General features: G+C 33.1%; 1 protein-coding gene across 2 annotated transcripts in view; it reads right to left on the reverse strand.

The window, feature by feature from the left end:
• Positions 1-5,447: 5,447 nt before the first annotated feature.
• LOC142348172 (ras-related protein Rab-14-like) overlaps positions 5,448-15,558 on the reverse strand; it is a 419,162-nt gene continuing 409,051 nt past the window's right edge. The window contains exons 2-8 of one of the 2 annotated variants that reach the window (XM_075399404.1): positions 14,686-14,757; positions 14,092-14,145; positions 13,792-13,900; positions 13,304-13,439; positions 12,963-13,081; positions 12,566-12,634; positions 5,448-7,391 (exon numbers count right to left, since the gene is read on the reverse strand). In XM_075399404.1, the coding sequence (XP_075255519.1) occupies positions 7,277-7,391; positions 12,566-12,634; positions 12,963-13,081; positions 13,304-13,439; positions 13,792-13,900; positions 14,092-14,145; positions 14,686-14,746 (663 nt within the window). In that variant the 5' untranslated portion in view covers positions 14,747-14,757 and the 3' untranslated portion in view covers positions 5,448-7,276. The remainder of the gene's footprint in view (positions 7,392-12,565; positions 12,635-12,962; positions 13,082-13,303; positions 13,440-13,791; positions 13,901-14,091; positions 14,146-14,685; positions 14,758-15,558) is intronic. The other variant, XM_075399405.1, reaches the window with a different exon arrangement.

Here is a 15,558-nt window from a genome sequence, read left to right on the forward strand (position 1 = left end):
GTTGCGTACGTTGAAGTCAAGCGTTCCGTTCGTCAAAAGTCGAAAGATTTTGGGATTGAAAACTCTGACAATATTGGAATATCTGCATATATTGTTTGAGAAACTATCATCTAAAAATTCCATAACAGCCAAAATCTGTCTACTTTCCCAAAACAGGAGCTTCTATTCCGCTGAAACTTAAGAAATCTTGAATCGGAACTTTGATTGCAGACAAAAAGCAACAAAAAAGGAGAACAAGGCGGCCAACAAAAGAAGTGCAATTTTAAAAAATTAGCAGTAAGCGGCATGACTGTTAAACAAATCCAGCTGCCATCATCGTAAAAACTCCAGGAGAGAACCAATGAAAATTCAATTGCCCCACAGACCACATTGTAAAGACCCTAAAAAACAGATAATTCGCAATATATACGGCAGCAGCCTCAATGTTTTCAGTTTCTTTCTGTTATATTGTGTTCAACTATGTTCTTCAAACAATGAAATGCTAAAAGGGACTATTCTTCTTGGTTAAGTAACTGATACATTAGCAAAATTATGAATTTCCCAAACACTCCGACTGAACAGTAATTCATTATATCTCACTCGAAAAACTCAGGCCAAGAAAGTAGAAGTCAGGCATTGTGATGCAAAACTTACATTCACTCTAATAAAAATTACTCGAATTTGTAACTGTTGTCCACAATCGCGATTTACAACGTATCGATAAGACATAAATCAAAGAGCCTAAATGGTAACATAGCCGGCATATTGCCGGAATAGCTGCGAAAGAATAGACCTGCGTGCCATATAATAGAGATAGAAACAGATATAGATCTAAATTGAAAACAAAAATCGACGCCGCTCAAAAAATTAGGTAAAAAACATTCAGCGATAAACCAAAAAAGCTTGTAAAAATTCATTCCGCGGAAGCCTCTTATTAGGGACCTTTACTGCACATATGAGTTCCTTTGACCGTAAACAAATTCAAATTAAACTTACGTTTTAAAGTGCAAAAGTCATTTTATTGAGTGAGGTAAAACACGTATGATCAAAATCTAATCACGCGAAAAACTTTTGCTAAAGCGAGCGAGAAATGACGTCACGCGCGCAAATGCCGTTAGTGAGAGGAAGAAGTAATTCAGAAAATTTGACTTTTTCAGCTTTGCTGTGTGAACAAATGTAAAACGAAAAAACAGCGTCAGACGACGAAACAAAAAAACATAGCAGGACAAGTCCTGCCGTACAATTCAAAGAATTTTCATTGACTAAAAAAACTAGACCTAAAACGGACTATGAATGGATTGGAAAAACCATTTAGAAAAAAATCCGATCCAAAAAATCGAAGAGTAAAAATCAAAGTGAAATTGCCGCATGTGAAAAAAAACCACTAGCGAGAAAGCGAATTTTTGTTCAAACAATGTTTTCTCACTCTACTTTAAATTTAGAGCGAAAAAATTTCACGCCGCAAAACCACTCGTTTTTTCCCTCCATTTCCTGTTTCGGCGTGACCAAAATCACTACTCCAATTTGACTTTGAAAATCATGAAAATGTGTGAATAGGTCTTGAAAAAAACATAGCCAGAAGAATTCCGGAAACGACTCGAAGTGAATATACATTTAAACGCCATCCAACTACTCATGAAACAAAACGTTCCTTCACTAATTTATGATTATCTTGAAACAAAACCATGAAACAAAAAAGTAAAGACAAAATCAAATCTGTTAAAATATGATAAAAAATCTGATCAAATTTTGTTATAAATTGAGATCTCGAAAAGACTATCTCTGCCAAAACAACTTCATCAAAACAACTAGTACTTACTAAAACCACTTATGTGAAATTTGAAAAATACTTTAGGCTAAATTATGAAAAGAAAGCTCTTAAACAACTCTCACTGAAAAACTGGAAAAAGTTATCAATTTTCTTAAAAATTCAAAAGCCTACAAAGCCAAAGAAAAATTTCCATCAGCCAATAGGGTATCCAGATAATCGCACAACAATAGGCAAGTCATAATAGGCTAAGAAACTTAGCTAAAAACAGAAAAAACCGAAAAACTGCAAAAAATTAAGAAAATTAGTTCCAATTTTCGCAATTTTTTGTCATATTTCTCTACAAAAAAATGCTTCATATCCACAAAACTTTAACCACGTGTTAACTACTAAAACCACTTATGAGATTTTTAAAAAACAATTGAAGCCAAATCATGAAAAAATAATCTCTTACAAACAACTTTGACTAAAAACTGGAACAAGTTAATATTTTTTAATATTACAAAAGCACATATATCTAAACATAAATTAATTTCAGCCAATAGGGTACCCAGATGCTCGCAAAATAATAGGCAAGACATAATAGGTTAAGAAACTTGTCTAAAATCAGAAAAAAACCGAAAAACTGCAAAAAAAATTAAGAAAATTAGTTCCAATTTTCGCAATTTTTTGTCATATTTCTCAACAAAAAAACGCTTCATATCCACAAAACTTTAACCACGTGTTAACTAAAAATTGCTCAAGTAATAGGGGTATCTTCAATACCAATTTGAGGCAGTAGAACAAAACAATAGTAAAAAAAATCAAATCTTTTAAAATATGATTAAAAATCTGATCAAATTCTGTCATAAATTGATAACCCAAAAAATTATCTCTGCCAAAATAATTTCATCAATACAACTAGTAACTACTAAAACCACTTTTGAGATTTTTAAAAAAACAATTGAAGACAAATCATGAAAAAATAATCTCTTACAAACAACTTTGACTAAAAACTGGAACAAGTTAATATTTTTTAATATTACAAAAGCACATATATCTAAACGTAAATTAATTTCAGCCAATAGGGTACCCAGATGCTCGCAAAATAATAGGCAAGACATAATAGGTTAAGAAACTTGTCTAAAAACAGAAAAAAAACCGAAAAACTGCAAAAAAATTAAGAAAATTAGTCCCAAATTTCGCAATTTTTTGTCATATTTCTCTACAAAAAAACTCTTCATATCCACAAAACTTTAACCACGTGTTAACTAAAAATTGCTCAAGCAATAGGGGTATCTTCAATACCCATTTGAGGCGGTAGAACAAAACAATAGTAAAAAAATCAAATCTTATAAAATATGATTAAAAATCTGATCAAATTCTGTCATAAATTGATACCCCAAAAAATTATCTCTGCAACAATAATTTCATCAATACAACTAGTAACTACTAAAACCACTTATGAGATTTTTAAAAAACAATTGAAGCCAAATCATGAAAAAATAATCTCTTACAAACAACTTTGACTAAAAACTGGAACAAGTTAATATTTTTTAATATTACAAAAGCACATATATCTAAACATAAAATAATTTCAGCCAATAGGATACCCAGATGCTCGCAAAATAATAGGCAAGACATAATAGGTTAAGAAACTTGTCTAAAAACAGAAAAAAAACCGAAAAACTGCAAAAAATTAAGAAAATTAGTTCCAATTTTCGCAATTTTTTGTCATATTTCTCTACAAAAAAACGCTTCATATCCACAAAACTTTAACCACGTGTTAACTAAAAATTGCTCAAGTAATAGGGGTATCTTCAATACCAATTTGAGGCAGTAGAACAAAACAATAGTAAAAAAAATCAAATCTTTTAAAATATGATTAAAAATCTGATCAAATTCTGTCATAAATTGATACCCCAAAAAATTATCTCTGCCACAATAATTTCATCAATACAACTAGTAACTACTAAAACCATTTATGAGATTTTTAAAAAAACAATTGAAGCCAAATCATGAAAAAATAATCTTACAAACAACTTTGACTAAAAACTGGAACAAGTTAATATTATTAAATATTACAAAAGCACATATATCTAAACATAAATTAATTTCAGCCAATAGGGTACCCAGATGCTCGCAAAACAACAGGCAAGACATAATAGGTTAAGAAACTTGTCTAAAAACAGAAAAAAAACCGAAAAACTGCAAAAAATTAAGAAAATTAGTTCCAATTTTCGCAATTTTTTGTCATATTTCTCTACAAAAAAATGCTTCATATCCACAAAACTTTAACCACGTGTTAACTAAAAATTGCTCAAGTAATAGGGGTATCTTCAATACCCATTTGAGGCAGTAAAACAAAACAATAGTAAAAAAAAATCAAATCTTTTAAAATATGATTAAAAAATCTGATCAAATTCTGTCATAATTGATACCCCAAAAAATTATCTCTGCCACAATTACTTCATCAATAAACTAGTAACTACTAAAACCACTTATGAGATTTTTAAAAAATAATTGAAGCCAAATCATGAAAAAATAATCTCTTACAAACAACTTTCAACTAAAAACTGGAACAAGTTAATATTTTTTAATATTACAAAAGCACATATATCTAAACGTAAATTATATTCAACCAATAGGGTACCCAGATGCTCGCAAAATAATAGGCAAGTCATAATGGGTTAAGAAACTTGTCTAAAAACAGAAAAAACCGAAAAACTGCAAAAATTAAGAAAATTAGTTCCGATTTTCGGCATTTTTTTTGTCATATTTCTCAATAAAAAAAATGATTCTTACCAACAAAACTGTAACCAATTGTTATATAAATCGTTATCATAAATTTGCTCAAGTAGAAGGGGTTTCTTCAATACCCATTTGAGCCAGTAAAACAACATAATCGTCAAAAAACGCAAAAATTAGCCCAAAACTCAGCAAAAATACATTAAAAACCTCCGATTATCATAAAATTCACATGAATTTCCAAAAACCTTCAAAGCACTACAAAACCAGCCTAAAATTAAAACAAAATCATAACCAAACCTCTTAACCAGAATAAATGAAAAGAAAACTGCTTCAAAATGCCGCACGTGAACAAAAAAATTTCGCTCGCTTAGAGAAAATTTTTTCACACATCAATTTCTCGCTCTCTCAAAAACAGCGGTATGAACAAAAACCACTCTCTTTTCGCTCCGCTCTTCGCTTTTGTTCAGCACCACAACCACTCCAAATTTTTTCACGCGTTTCATTTCCCGCTTCAAAAATCACTCCAATAAAATTGATTAAAAAAGGACTTCTCCAATACTCCTCTTCGAGTCGTAAAAAGACAGCGCCCCAATACAATTCAAATTCTTTGAATTGTAAAAAAAAACCAAGATCACCGCAATATAGCTTCGCTCAGCTTACAGCTTCGCAGCTATAAAAAAATTGCACAACTATTTGCAAACTCCCGCATTACTAATTGACGTTTATCGCAAAATTCTACCTTTTTCAACATAACGGTCAGAGATTATAAATGCCGTTTTGTGCTCTTCAACGCAACCATATATGGTCGCAACAAAATTTTATACAAACGACGCACTACAATTGACCAGAAAGTATAAACAGACTCAGCCATGGTTCATAATCCTTAACGACGTTCAAAAAATAACGTAACCGAAAATCATAACTTCCACTGAAATGAATTAAAACACAATGAAATATTAATTTAAAAACAAAGAATTTGAAATATTTTATTCAAAAATGAACAATAGCAGCTGCTTCTAATGGCGGTAGCGGTAAAAACAATCGTAACAACACTGTGCTACCATTAGCATCAAAAGAACAGTAACAGCGAATCGGGCGTATTTAATCAGTCAAATATATAGAGTAATTTATGCAATATATATTCAGTCTTGAAAACGAAAGATGAAATTATTTCAAATCTACTCTGTTCGAACACATTTCTACATACACATATGATGTAGACATCTTAATATTACCGGACAGATAATAAGACATGATCATAAAAAGTACAACAACGTTTTGACCAATGCTGCTGACAGATCTTCAAAAGCATCATCAAATTTTGATCAATCAGTTGTTAATTTGTTCAACTATGTTCAACAAGCATTGACATTGAATCATCAAGGGAGCTCTTAGGAATATCAATTAATGAGAAATTTAACCGATTTGAGATCTTGTTCCAAAAACTTGCATAAATTTGATCAACGGATAACAGATGCAGCTTTTGCTTGTACAATCTCGATCTGGGTTTTAAGTATTAGAGAAGTGCTGAGATCACCATCGTATTGAAATGTGTGAATAAATTGGGTTCAAATTTTTATTACGACAAGATCCCAAATCTCAGCACCAGAAGCAAAAAGTGAACGCCGATTAGATTGACTCTAAAGATAACAGAAGTTTGACTGAATTTTTCATTATTTTAGGAACATGACTCTTGCATAAAAGACTTTCATATTAAGGAATCGGTCTAACTTCTGTCAATTAAAAATTGATTGAAAATAAATTGAGGAATGCTAAATTTGGAGAAACTGAAGAGATTAAATACGACCTAGAAATAATAGTAACAACATTACAACTGAACTACATATTTTATAGTTATCATAACACATCATTCTGATAAATTGGACATTAATAATTTGTGATAAAAACCGAAAGAGAAACTATCAAAGCGAGATATGAAATATAAATTGCGCCACAAAAATATTCCAACATGGATGAACAGTCAACTAGTTCAAATTTATTTCAACGGGGTAGGAGGGTATATAAATACATGAAATTTACACCATGGTGGGTCAGGGTCAAATGACCAACCATAATTGATTATAACAGGTAGTGGGGTGGTTTTAGGGTCACTAATGGGGGTTACACAGAGTTTAGGGTAACAACATTGATATTAACTGGTCTGAAAGAATCCGTGAAAAGTTATTAATTCATAATGGAAAACTACATTCTATACAGCTATATAACTGAGCAGTCAATAAAATTCAATTAAAGAAAAGTGGTGGTAATTCCTGACTCATTCTCGTTCACTTTCTGTACCCATAAAAAAATTGAACCTCAAACTATTTGACCAGCATTACCTTTGAATTAACCTTTTAATTTGATGTTTGAAAATACTTTAACCAAAATCCGCAAAAATTAAGCGTGAATCAGCCTATATAATTTATAGTTTACATTTAACTTAAACTTTCCCGTCGAGCTGATTTTGATTACCGTGCATAGATACGTCTTGCTGTTCTTCCTGCTTTAAATATTTCAAATGATATCTAAATTGAACGTGACGAAAAATTCGGAAGTTCTTATCACACATCCGTGGGAGGCAAATAGTTTCAGAAAACGAAATTTCAAAGTTATCAAATAACAATCAGGATTCAGTCTGTTTATACATTTTTAAATTTGTTCTTCACCTGTTTATTCAGAAAAAGGGCGATTATGATTTACATTCTATATTGTTAGTTATATGTTGTACTTGCTGTTACTGTGGATTATCTCCCTTTTGAATGGGTGGGTATGTGAGTGTATTATGCCTGTGTTGTGTATCTATCTACATATGCACCCTGAGGCCTTAGCACCCTCCTCCTGCCCCGTGGGTTTCCGTAGGTCTGGCCTGTTATTCCTCGATTGGATTCCACTGTCCACGGCATTCAAGTCCAAACTGTCAAAAAAGGAATTTCATAGTCCAGTTGGTAGCAAAAAAAGTACTCGTGTGATTTCTGACTATTTTGTACTACAAACAGACTCAACGCAAAACTGATTTTTATGCTTAGATTCTATCAGAATTTGTGAGCTGTTTCGTTTTCATTCATAAAAAACGGCACGAAATCTACAACCAAAACTTGAAAACAGCATAACGCTGTTTGGACAAAAAGGCTTGCCCAAATGTTTTGAATATCCTTTCGCGAACTAACACAGGCTAAAATATATCTTTGAGCGCATTTATCAACATATAAAACTAATGAAGGGCACAACGGATAGAACGGTTTTTCATCAGGAGTGGCTGAGAGCACTGTTGCATCAACGGAGGGATTGTCCATTAACGAGTATTCAAAGCAACTCAATCCAAAAAAGAAGACAAAAAAGTTTCTGAAAGCAGTATTGTTGCAAAAATGGAGTGAGACAGTTTTTCTAAAAATTTGATTTTATGCATAATGAGGATTCACTACGATCAAAAACTTCAGATATTAGACCATTATCAACGCAAAAAATTATAATACATGACAGGACTGTTAACAATTTGAAGTTCAATAAATATGCAAGTAACAATTTTCCCTATTCAAGTAGTTAACAAAATTTTAAAAATTGAGCGTGGTGCATTTCTTTTTTGCAAAAAAATGACCACTTAAATATCAACTCCCCCACAAGACAAATTAAAACATCAGGTTTTCACAAAACTGAACAAACCGATACCAAAAGAGAAGGTGGTCTAATGGTGTTAAAACCAAGACAAAACTCAATGAAAGACAAAACCGCGATTTTGAAAGCAGAACCAACAAGGCGGCTCGTTAATGTGCGTTCGCACATGATGTTCCGACCCGAGCTCATCTACATTTTTGACTTAAGTCAACCAAATGAAGAGATAACAAAAATAGATGTTTGAATTTAAAAAAAAAATGCTACATTTTAAGTTAATTAAACACACTAAATTCTGCCTCGATGAAATAGCAATCATAGGTTTCATTCATGTGACATCAATAACTCATCACAATAAGTCGTATGGCAAAGAAAAATACATCAAAACCACGAAAATTTTGAGAAAACCCATAGTATCAAAGTCAAAATATTCTACAGCTTTCAACGGAAGGCATTTAATACGCTAAAATATGCCTAGATGATGTGACGACTAGGATGTTTGTCATTCAAAATTTATCAATAAGACATTACAACAAGTCATTAACTATGAAAACAACAACAAAAACAGGCAAAATCCAAAAGTTCGGTAGAAAATTGAGAAAAAGTGTCGAAGCTATTTAAACCATAAGCTTTTTTCTCTGAAAACTTTTTCAACGATCCATTGAACGTCTTCACTAAGCCAATGGGAGCTATCAATATTAGGATAATGTAGTACGATTTCAAAAGGAACCAAAATTACTAAGAAAAAAACCAAAAATTATAAAAATTATGAAAACTCGTGCACCGAAGTAAAAAAAACCAATGGTTAGAAGACAAAACCTCTAACTAGATAATTGTTGCTGATGTAGAAAAAAAGCGGTTCTGTCATTACCGAGACTGACTTACAATCTACGAAAATAAGCTTAAGATTGATTTATGTTAAAAAAAAAAATGAAAAAAATTTTTTAAAGTCTTAACAGCCATTAAACTCAAAAGCTTTCATAGGAAATCAATGAATACGCTCAGCTATGCCACGATGTGAATACAAGGATGTTTATGATGCCTAGGTAATCAATAAGACATCACAATATGTCTTATGACTATGAAAAAAAAACAACAAATACAGGCAAAAACCAAAAATTTCTTTAGAAAAATGGGAGAAGAAAGTGTTGAAGCCATTTAAAACATATTATACATAAATATAGATAAAACTTTACAGAAAGTTTTATCTATGATCTTTTGGAAGTCTTCACTAAAGGAAGATGTAGCCATCAAAATTAGGATGACGTGATAAGATTTCAAAATGAACCAATAAAACGAAATGTCCAAAAAATTTTTTAAAAAATTTGAAATCTTGTGGCATTGAAGACGCATAACCAATAGTTATTTGACAAAACCGCCAATGAGATTAACATATGTTGCAGTGGTATGAAGGAGTTCAATCCTGTTTTTACTGAGACGAACTTACAGTTCACAAAAATAAGTTTATGATTAACTAATTTTAAAAAAACTTTCAAAAATTTATTTTCTAAGTCTTAACAGCCATTAGCTGTCCACTCAAAGCACTAGATAGGTTCACTTAATGCTCATTAGCAAATCTATTGCACCTTTAGTTAACAAGTTTATGCCATAGGATTATAAAACTTTAGTAAAACCTCAAAAAATAAAGCAAAATTTCATTTGAAATTACGAAATTTGAGCGATCCCTTCGAAACAAATTTTTTGTTCATTGGGCTTCATTTGATCGTAAAAAAGGTTTGTCATTAACGGAACTTCGATATTAAAAGTGTCTAGTAGTCTCTAGGTCACTTGAAAAAACAAAAAAATTGCAAAATTTTCTAAAAAAAAAAAGCTCCCTAACCTAATTCGAATTTTTTTTATATATATTAAACTTCCCTCTAAGACTAGAACTAGTCTTTATTATCTCCTTTCGTCTATTAAAAACCTAAAATTGATTTACTTTTTGGCGTGAAATCTAGTTTTGAATTAAATTTTTCGTAGAAAAAAACGTTAATTAGAACGAAAATTACGGTAAAAGTGAACAAAAGTGAACCAAATATCCAGTGTTCACATGAAACTTTAAACCTCGATAACTCCTCGAAAAAAACGAAATTCAAAAAAATCTTTTTAATTTCGAATTCTACGCTGGACGAGCTTTTTAATGATACCACGCACATTTCTCTACGATGAATATATCGGTCGGCCAAAATTCACGGAACAAAAAAAACCATTTGAGTATATAGTTCCTCCCCCCACAAGTGGGGTCGGAACAAAAATTGTGAGAGTATATGGGTTTGTTGAACTCAACCCAACACCAGAAAGCAATTCAGAAATAACCTGTACTGTCCCAGTAAAACTATTGCTACTGGAAAAAATGGTTAGAATTGAGAGCAAAACTTACCAGGGATTGTAATTTGATACTGATTAAAACACTCCGGTTGATACTATTATTGTTGCTTACAAACTTCGTATTAACAAAAATTTTATTAAAAAATTTATATTAACTATAGCGTAGTTTAAACAAATTTAATCTTGGTTTTGATCAACGACCATAAAAATTAAATCTATACTTCGTATTAACTGTGTCAGAAGCAAAAAAAGAAAGAAGGATTAATTATATCAACAAAATTGACACTCGTACTGAGAAAATTTAAATTTTTGATAGATTGATAAAACGTGACCACATTGCAAGGCTAAGTTCGGGATATTAACAGTTGCAAAAAATCATCCATTATAGTAACGAATATTCCGACAAAACGAAATTTAATATATATCAGGAATCAAATTTCTAATTGGAATTCGCCTCATCAATAATTCAACGCTTTTTTGACCACATGCAAAAGCACCGTTTTTGTCGCAACTACACTTCAAGTATTTGTAAAACAACGGGAAAGCACTTTCCACGTGCGCTCGAAAAATTCGTCATTTCAACAACCAGACAACTGCAGCTTATAAAAAATTACTGTCAAACAAAAACTTTGAGAAAAATACATAATGGTAAACTTTTGTTGTATCAAAAGATTCCGACAAATTCCGGAAGTAGTTAACTGAATGGTTTCATTAAGCATTTAAAACTTTGAACAGCGAAACTCAAAACAGCAGAGTAAACATCGACTGTATCTTCCACTTCATATTTCAATCTGAATTAAAAAAAACTACTAAGTAGGTCTGTAAAAGTTTGCTATTGAACAAAAATAGACTCTTTTCATGATCTGAATATCACTAACATACTACCAAATAGATTTTTGACAGAATATATAGTAGCACTTTCACTAGTAATTTTCAACAACAAAGCCAGCTTTCAATACAGATTCCTGCACTCTACCAGCCCCTAAATTATTTCTTCGCCGTCAAACAAATAAACTGGTCAACACTATCGTGGCTATATCTCAGTAACTTGAACACAGTATCATTAATAATGGTGAACATATCGTAAAATCAAATTCCATTCTCGAAGGGGAAACTTCTCAAATCTTAAATAACTGCAGAAAAACGGTACAAATGATATTTTCTAGAAAAATGTAAACTGCACCCCGATCTTCGATTCGGTCAATTGACATGGCTCGAATTCAAATTTGATTTGTTATGCTTTCGTTTTAACAATTTACGAATGACTTTTTTAATTGATTGTTAAATAACATTTAACTTAATTTATCTCACGAAATCAACTGTTTTGTTCATTATGTTCTCCCAACCGATTATCTCCTTATAACTGAAAACATTTAAAAAACTAACCAGCTGTTTTTTCATGAAAGCGTGAATGACTGTTCCAAATTCGCGTGTTTTTTGAGGTCTTTTGACAGAGTAATTTCTCGGCTTTTAAAGTTCAAATTAACGATTTACCATTCGGACCTTGCCCATATTTAGTATATCTAACTTTGTGCAAAAAGTCAATCGAAAAGCGTAATACAAATAAGGAAGGCTTAACCGCTCGCAGCGTGAGGGGGTCAGATAATTAAGAGGAAAGGCGCTGGGCGAATGCCCTTCCCACTATAAATTTGCGGATTGAAAACTATCTCCTCCCCAAATGAACTTAGGCGTTCTCGTCAATTTCTTCAAACAGTACACTTAGAAACGAGTGAAGTTCTACCGATGACCAAATTGATCACGTGAAAAAAAGCAAAAAAAAATTGCAGGAAAAGAACAGATCAACTCAAAAATTTGGTGCAAATTGTGTTTAAAAGCCATATGAGTCAGAATACTGTATCCGACCCGCCTTCGAAAGAAATGAGCTACAAAACTAGCTCAGACGAAACAAAATCCTTGCAAATAAACCCGACTGAACATTGAAAAACAGAATGAATCATTTTCTCAAATTAATTCAGCACTGTACAAAAATTTCAATTTGTTGACATGAACAAAATTATCACCAAAAATGATTCCCAAAAGCGCAAGAAGAGGACATTATCATTACTCCCTAATCTCCGGATCGCAGAAAAGGCTGTTATAAATCAAAAATTTTTCAAGGTTTAATCTTATTGCCAAGTTACGCAAGCTAACCTTCCATCCAAAATAGTCTGGTAGATTTTCTTCGCTGTTTCAATGAACGCATCTTCAACACAGTCACCCCTGAAACACGCATGATCATTATCATTTGCAGAAAAAGTGGAATGTCCATCGAATGTTCAAACGCTTGAGCGATAATCAACAGCTTCGGTGAAACATACACCTACTAAAGCTCTAAGAGAGCTGCTAAGACACTTAATGCCATCGGGCTTTCCAAATTGACCCCGTTTTTTAAGATTGATAGTCAGATAAAATCGCTCAAGCGGTCAAAAAGATTTAAAAAAAAAGACAAAACAGTCATGCAAAAATTTTACATAAAAAACACGTTACAGCAACTGCTTCAAACTTCGATAGGGAACAATATAAATGGTAACGGTCAAGGCTGACTAACGTTTTAGCGCTGGTCTCTATGAAGAGGAGACCATTCTCGTCTGCAAACTGTTTGGCCTCTTCATAAGTAACGTCTCTGCTCTCCGAGAGATCCGACTTATTGCCGATTAAAAAGATCACCTAAACGACACCCCAATCTCACACATTCTATATTGCCTAACAGCACAAGTGTGTTATCTAATAATTGATACGAAAGTCTACAGCGGGGTTCATTTTTATGTACACATGAAAGCGAAAACGCAAGAACTGAGAGCCAAAGACATTTGTGCATCATTTTGCGCAACATTCCTTGACAGAAAACTCTTTCAATCTGTTTTAATTTTGAAATTTTGGAAATCGTACGGTGTTTGGGTTGGTGAGGTTTCTGGCGTCTGAGAGCCAGCTGTTGAGGTGGTTGTATGTGGATCTCCTTGTGATGTCATACACCATGAGTGCACCTGCTGCCCCTCTGTAGTAACTGCGAGTCACAGCTCGGAATCTACACATACATGCACATGCCAAAGTACATTCCACTTCCCCTGGTAGATTAAACTCCCCGATAATTGATAATTTACACCTTTACAATCGCATTTAAAATTTTGCAACCTATTAACGAATTGTGCAACCTATTTGGCTATTCAAACCATTTACAGAAAAAAGACTGATTTCAAGACACTATAATGAAAACTAAATTTTTCATAACATGGAAGAAGAAAGAAGGTTCCGATAAGTCTTCTTTAATCTGCGAACCAAAAGCTAAGTTTGACCAGAAACTAGCACTCAAATACTCTCTACTGAGGTTTTTAGAATCTCGATGATGAGATCTGACTTGAGTGAAAAGTTGCAGCTACCTTTCTTGGCCGGCAGTGTCCCAAATCTGCAGTTTGATCTTTTGGCCTGAGACCTCAATGATCCGAGTGCCAAACTCTACACCGATTGTGTGTGGACAGTCGGACATGACTAAAAGAAATAAAGCAAACGTTCGTAATATCACTACAGACAATCGTATCTTGATTTTCTCTCGCCAAACTGCATTGCTCAAACTTTCATAATTCGCTTCATTAAAGCTCTGGACAACAATTGAGCTTACAGCAAGCGAGGTACGATTTTAATGCTGGTGGGGAAACTTTAACGGGACAGAGTTAGCTTACATTTCTTTTCTGTGAACTGGTGCAGCAAACAAGACTTCCCAACTCCCATATCACCTGAACAGAACATCAATCAATTACCAATCTCACTAAAATATGGGGCAATTGTAGGATGCCCTTGAGACACTTCAAAGCAACCAAATTGTTGATCAATATGCAGTTCGAATCTTTGAAAATATTCCAATTATTTAGTATTTGACCATAATTAATTCCAGGAATACCGCTCTCGACTAGTTCTCAAATGCTTCCATTTTTAACGGTTCCATTCTATTCATATAATACAAAATTCTGCGACACAAATTTACCTACAGAATAAAAGAGATCATCAATCAATTTAGTTTACTCCACGCATTATCTGTTTTAATGTACCATTTCAATCGATAATGTTTATACGGGCAAAGACGAATACAATACGCCAAATTAAACTTATGATTTTAAAAATATATCACTTAATCCTTTGCAGTTTAAAATTTTTAACCCATTTCAAACGCGATGGGGTAACAAACACTTTCGATACATTCATGGAAATTCTTCACTATTTGACGTTTATTCACACACTTCAAGTTCACTTACATGCTTTTGTCCATTTTAACGTACCTATAATGATATATTTGAAAATGTAGCTGTAGTTGTAGGGTCCCGCAGCTGCTCCTGCCATGGCTATTATCTGAAAATCATTAGCTATTACATCCAAGCTCAAAAACATCCAAATCGTATCAAATAAGAACACTTTGAAGGCAGCCAGTAAAGGTTTTCTGAAGACTTGATATATTTTATTCTGTTAGTTGACGAGTCTCAACGCAGTTATTATCCTTATTATTTCTCATTTTTTTTTTACTTCCGCTATAATTTAATGATCTTCATTTACTCCGCAGAATGAAAGTAGAAAAAAGCTGCCTATATCGTAGCTTACACTAAGTTTAGAGGAATCACCACTATATTGTACAATGTGGCAGCCCGTTTATCATTGGTATTTTCATAAAGTTCAGTAGCGTGCCGTATCACCGAAGAGACAGTCAGATTCTTACTCTCCAAAAGAGAAGACTTAATATCCGAAAAAGCGGCCGCAGCAATTCGAATCTTGATTTAAGATTTAAGTATAACAAAACCAACTAGCGTCGAGCGAATTGCTTTCAAACGACCGACGTGCGGTTGCCTGCGTCAGTAGCTAGCTACGGTTTAGTGAGGTCAGCTTTAGCTTAATTGACGAGGCATGAGGTGAGCGCAGCGGGGGAGGAGGTGCACCGAACCGCATTGAAGGCTCTAAGAGAACTTAATGCCCTCTGGGCGCTACCTGTTTATCCCCCTTTTTGAGGACGAAAAATCCAATAGGTCAAACGAAAAATCGGTCGAGCGAAAAATCGCATAAAAAGACCACTTCGTTTGAGAGCAATTAAATAGTATAACAGTTGATAAAAAAAAATTTGGCGGCACCCAAAGATTGCTTTCCACAGACAAATTAGTCCCAGT

The sequence above is a fragment of the Convolutriloba macropyga genome, chromosome 10, assembly GCF_964194025.1.
Source record: "Convolutriloba macropyga chromosome 10, txConMacr16.3, whole genome shotgun sequence".
Lineage (NCBI taxonomy): Eukaryota > Metazoa > Xenacoelomorpha > Acoela > Convolutidae > Convolutriloba > Convolutriloba macropyga.